The 6,117-nt window shown below is 37.1% G+C and overlaps 1 protein-coding gene across 1 annotated transcript; it reads right to left on the bottom strand.

Annotated features, from left to right (window-relative positions):
* Positions 1–315: 315 nt before the first annotated feature.
* On the bottom strand, positions 316–2,956 carry LOC101860094 (growth hormone secretagogue receptor type 1). The gene has a single exon (XM_005098101.3). The coding sequence runs from the start codon at positions 2,893–2,895 to the stop codon at positions 1,879–1,881; it is 1,017 nt and encodes a 338-aa protein (XP_005098158.1). The 5' UTR covers positions 2,896–2,956; the 3' UTR covers positions 316–1,878.
* Positions 2,957–6,117: the final 3,161 nt, after the last annotated feature.

Here is a 6,117-nt window from a genome sequence, read left to right as displayed (position 1 = left end):
ACAACCGATACACTAAACTTTACCACGTTGTTTGTACAGGTGTCACGGAGTCACTGTAGAAAGAATTAAAAGAAACTTTTAACCTGGTACGATTCCATTCTATTGCTGAGTTTATATTCAATGTTTTGCAGTAAGGTAATTCATCGATTTTTAAGTACTGCATTTATCCACCTCGCACCCAAAACAACTAACCAAAACCAAAACCAAAAACAAAAGAACAAAGAACAGCAAAAAAACAAAACAAATTTGACTCCCCCCAACCCTCCCCCCCAAAAAACAAAAAAAAACAACAAAACAACAAAACAAAGCAAAACAAAAAAAAACCTATGAGAAATCATCTAAACTATACGCTAGTACTGTAGAAGGTGTAAAGATCTTATACGCAGAGAAATGTTCAACGAAAGTGTAGACGTGTAAGGCAAAGAATGTGATTAGAAAAGAAGGATTATTTTTTCTGAAATAGTTTGTACTACGCAGGACAAACGAATGTACAGCTTGCAGGGCTCCGAAAAAGTCTGATGTTAGCAGTTCTGCTTTTCAATAGTCTTTCGGCTTAGTTGACTCATCAATAGATATCTACAATGAACTACGATTATCGTTGTTGACAGTTGCGAGAATCTGCTTACGATATGGGCAGGGACATTGTTATTGTTGCATCTTCCCCACAGTCTGAAAACCATTTTTCATTCGAATTTCATCTTTTCTGATTTCAAGAGCCTTTTCTAGTTGGAAAGAAGCTCACCGAATAATGTGAAGATCCTTGTGCAGACGTTCGCTTTTGGCTATAGTCTTTTCATCCGGACTTTTCCAGGAAGCTTTAGATCATCGGATGGAAAACTCCTTGATTGCATACGAACTATAATGAAATCTAACATAACAGTGAGTGAGGGTTATTCAGATCCATACAACATTTCTTTCCCACTTACCATTTTCAAATTACTTGACAGAGAGCCCTCGTACATACGTAACACATAAAAACAAGTCACCAGAAAACCAAATCTTAACTGACAAACGTTTATTACTTCTGGTTGTCTATCCACTCAAGATTTGATTCTTAAAAAAAAAAAAAAATAAACCAGCGTGATATATCAACTCTTTATTATAGTAAGTACACAGGGTTGATTTTTAAGTGATACCAGATTGGCGAGAAAAAAGGAGGAAAAAAAGATAAATATGATACAGGTGTCCAATAAGCCCGATAATATAAACAACATAGCAAGTACTACATTTATTCAATTGACTTTAGAAGGAAAGCTCCGGTTGTTTACAAGCGAGGGGGGGGGGACTTGTTGCTGTAGGGGCCTTTTATTATTTTCTGTGAAGGAAATTTATATGAAATCAGTAGGCCTATAGGTCCCTTAAGCCATGGGCGAAGATGAAACACTTTTTGGTTGCCTTGTAGAGGCTGCCGTCTTCCAAAATATCCGATAATCTTAAACTATTCTTATGAAATATCTGAGCCGTCAACATCAAAGAATGGACTGGTTTATAGGAAAGAGAACTCCTCGACAGGACATCAGGCTGAGGGACGCAAAAACAGAAATCTCGACAGCTTCTCTGCGCTCAGGTCAAAGCAGCCTGCTTCCTATACTATTTCAATCGTGTCAGTGGGGCATACGAAATTAATTATTGTTTTTTTGGTCTGTAGGAATGTTGGTTTGGTTTCTTTATAAGGTTTTCGCTTTTATATTCTTTAAACTAAATGTGAGAATTATTCCTTTTCTTTTCGGTGTTGTCAGGATTTGATAATACTGTATGTTCAAATCATTAGTAGGGCAGTTTTTACGGCAGGTCAAAACTCACCGTAAGTTTGTATAATATTATAACAGATCTATACGTTTTCGAAAAGTAGCAGCACTTTGTATCCTAATATTAGATCTACCCCTTTGTGCTTCGGAGGAGCATCTTGTCCAGGATCTGTTTGTACTTTGAACTCATCTTGTAATACACAAAGATATTCACAGCGGAATTAGTTGCCGATAAGTTAGCGGAAAAGGACCACATCAGCACGAACAGGTCTCCGTATTTCCCATAGGTGTTGAATTCCGGTTCTAAGCTTGATGCAAGGAAATTAATCGCACTTGGCAAGAAGCATACTATGAATATGATAGCAATAAATAGAACCAACTTGACAACTTTCTTGTCTCTGTTTGAAAAGGAGTCATGATCTCCAAAGCTGGAAGTAGACTTTCGCCATTTTGACTTACTAATAAGGGCTTGGACAAGGATTATAGTGCAAATGATGACCACGATAAAACTGACGAACTGAGAGAAAGCATTGATCAAGAATACAGCACTTTCTATGGCAAAGCCGTTAGGAATATAAACGGTTCTAAACTTGGTCTCGTTCTTTAGAGGAGAAAATATGGGCTCCAGACGAAGTGCATAAAACACTGGCAGTAAGGCACCTATCATTGCAACGTATATGCTAACAAGTGCGATTGCTGTTCTCTTTACTGTTATCATTGTTTTAACTTTCAGAGGCATAGCAATACAGAGACATCTTTCCAGCGTTATGAAGGCTGTAATCCAACCAGAGATACGGGCAAAGCAAATGTGTGGCCACCCTGATGTGAGATACAAGACCTCCTGGGGATCAAAGGGCGGATCAGCAAAAAAGTAAGGGTTTAAACCAATGCTCATCCAGAGCAGCGGGATCAGTGCTCCTATATCGGAAATGGCCAGGCTGAACAAAGAGATGTTCACGGTGTCTTTAAAGCCCTGTCTGATAAAAACGATTAGGTTGATGACGTTAGCCACAATGCCAAAAAAGCTGATGGTTCCTAAAATAATGACGAAGAAACAGATGATGATGATTGCAAGGACATGATCGTCAACCATTCTGCTCTGTGGTGGTCCGAGCGGCGTTCCATAACTTTCGTTTCCAGAGGCCATCTCTGTTCACATGCAGCGTTTCTCCAAGACCTGAACTTGCACAAGCACTAGAGCTGTATTAATAGACGTATGAATGATACGACCGCCAGAGCCTTCCTGTGGAATTTCATAAAATAATTAAAACAGATAATAATATGTTACAAAATCTAATTTGAGTGCATAAAATGAACTTTAATTATAAATGAATAAATGAATAAATAAATGAATAAATAAATAGCGTATAATAATAATAATAATAATAATAATAATAATAATAATAATAATAATAATAATAATAATAATAATAATGAAGATAATGATAATAATAATAATAACAGTAATAATAGTAATCTCTATCTATCTGTACATATTACATTTGTCAAAGCTCGTCACTTTGGCCACCTAAGACTTCGGAACCACTTAACTTTCGAATTTGACAAAATTAATGGTGGCTGAGAATCATTTAAAGGGTGCACAGTTTCATTGAGGAGCCTGAAGTCACTGTAGTTTAATTTTCAGTTTTTCTTTTGTTTCGTTTAGATCTATTCTTGGCCATTGTAAACAAGTGAGTTTTCTGTTCACTAGCCGTGCGCACTGTTTCCACACATTTGATATTCTGGAGTGTACAACCACGAACGCGGAATAGAGAATAAATCTATACATCTATTATATAATTTGGCAACTTTGAAACACAGGTGTCACTTTTCCCATGAAACTACGACAGCTGCAGAGTTGAGAGTTGGCAAGTACCTGCAAAAAGATAGATAAATCCTCATGGTGGAGCCCGAGTTTTGATTTATTTCCTGAATTTAGACAAATATATTGAGAAAAAGTTCCCATCCTTGTTTGGCCTTTGTGATTATTCCCCTGAGAAACGAAACAAATCTGCCTTGCTGTCCTCTTGAGTGGAAGTGCCGGAAGTGATATTTCGCGAGGTGCATTTTGTTTTTAGAGTATAGATCTAGACCTTCTAATTTTTTAAATCTCTCAAAATTTACTGCTCCATTTCAGTAGAGTGTAAATATAGTAGGCCAATGACTTTCAGTTGATGTTAATGCACCGATCATCCCTTTCATCGAAAAGGGGCGCAGCTATATAGCATAGTATTAAGTAAACTTACTTGACTGAAGTACTTGAATGTAGAACTGGGGTCTTAGGAAGACGGGATGCTCCATGCTTCATCGCCCCTCTTCATGATAGTGGAAGAAAGATAAGGGTAGACCCTAAAGAAATTGCAACAAAAATGAAACTTATATGGTTCGACAGATAAAACAGGGTCTAATAACACATAAAAATCGGCATCCGAAATCGTGGAGGAAATAGTTTAAAAAAGCGTTAAAAGTTGTCAAAAAAAGTGAAATATGTATTACGACCAAATCGGTTTATCATAATGTACTTGCTTTGACGCGAGAATGTTTACGTAATGGGTACGGATTTTCTCGAAAATAATGTTCTCGTCGTCGGTATCTGTCCTTTTATGTAAAAAGTAGGGAAGCCAATATATTAAGGCGGGTGGTGTGTGGATTGGGGGGGGGGGGGGGGGGGGTTTACACCCCCAAAGTCCCGATTCGGCTCAAAGTAATAGAATTTGAGTTATAGGCATTTTTGGCTTCATCAGCCTCTCCTACAACTATTTCATCGCATAAGAATCCCCAAAAACGGTATTTGTTCCCCTACCAGGCATTTTGGTCACCACCATTTCCTCATAAAGTCAATATATATTTTTTTTAATCGGCCGTTTTCTCAAAACGCGACTTTTCTCCATAATTTTTTGAATAACTCCACCATTTTTCTTTCAATCTTCATGAAATTTTCACAGAATGAAGAGAAGATGTAATACAAAAATATTGTGAGTTGCATTTTTGATATATGTAATAGATTTTTGTTGGTGGTGTCTGGAGTGTGGATTTTCACGTTTTTTTGTGTAAACTTGAATGCTACCTCTGGAAAAAATTCATAAAAATTTTCTCATTCGTTTAGGAAAAAAAACAACGGACTCATTTTTAAATCTAATGTTTGTTAACACGTATGCAAAAGAAAACTGAATTTCCATTAGCAATAAGTTCGGTATTCATTTCGTAAGACATGTCAACAAAAGCCAATATGGCCGCCGTATCCCTGGAAACGAAACTTTTTTCTCAAATTTGATTGCAGATTTTAAGACTCCTTACTATGCTAGTTATATGTGTGAAATTTGGTAAGTTTCCCCCCCTTAAGAATACGTTTTCTCAAATCCTCAGCCGGAGCTTTTCAGTGGATGTTTGTTTACTGTGTAATTTCCCTCTAAAGAATTTTTTCTAGTGCAATTGACATAACAAGGTGTGAATATTATTCTGGCTGTTGGACATCATAAAAAGAACAATATAGACGTATAGATTGTTGTACATCATAAAAAGAACAATATAGACGTATAGATTGTTGTACATCATAAAAAGAACAATATAGATGGGACTGAAGGGCACCAAGTGCACATTTCGAGTCACCGATCTTAATGAATAAGTGCACATCTTTTTGCAAAACGTAGTAAGACTAGTAACAGTCCAGGAAGCTTAACAGCCTGAAACGCAAATTTTGGTTTAGTCTCCAAGAGTTCCTATTTAGCACCCGCTGATTGTTTTATGGTCTGAAAAGAAAACTTTTCAATCAAGCAAAGTCATAGAGACCTATAATGTCACTCACGTGTGAACCGAGACCCAAAGTCAGGATGCAATAAAGAAAGTACGAACGGACAACGGCTAATAATGACATCATTGAGGCCTCAAGATGTTTTAAAGATAGACATACGGAATCTGATGACCATTTTGGAAGACCATCTGCATGAGGTGAAGGGCAAAGTACATCATATTATGGACCACAATACCTAAAAAAGAAAAACTGATGAGGTGCAAGGGAAAGCATAACATAATGAATAGCGGAGGTTGCTGTGGAGTAGGTGTTGTTACATTTAAGTAATCGACTTCTTCAATTATACGAATACGAGCATTTTATGAAACACCTAACGGCATTAAGGATGCCAGGCAGAAGCAAATTGTCTAGGCAGCTCGTCAATTGATCCAAAAATCTACATTTGAAAAAAGAAGTCTATCCATCAATAAATCTAATTGGATATATTTATGGAGAAGAACACGCGCTAACTTGGTGGCCTCTTTGTGCTGTTTCTTGAAACTTTCAATATGTACTACAATCCACATAATATGAGAATAGATGCAGGCCGGCAGAGAGATCTATGACTGCTCCCTTACA

Source organism: Aplysia californica, unplaced genomic scaffold, assembly GCF_000002075.1.
Source record: "Aplysia californica isolate F4 #8 unplaced genomic scaffold, AplCal3.0 scaffold00172, whole genome shotgun sequence".
Classification (NCBI taxonomy): Eukaryota; Metazoa; Mollusca; class Gastropoda; order Aplysiida; family Aplysiidae; genus Aplysia; species Aplysia californica.
Note: the sequence above shows the minus strand (reverse complement) of the source record. Positions and strands in the feature narration are given on the sequence as shown.

Coding starts and splice junctions, on each gene's coding strand:
- LOC101860094 (XM_005098101.3), bottom strand. CDS start 2,895: ATGGCCTCTGGAAACGAAAGTTATGGAACGCCGCTCGGACCACCACAG.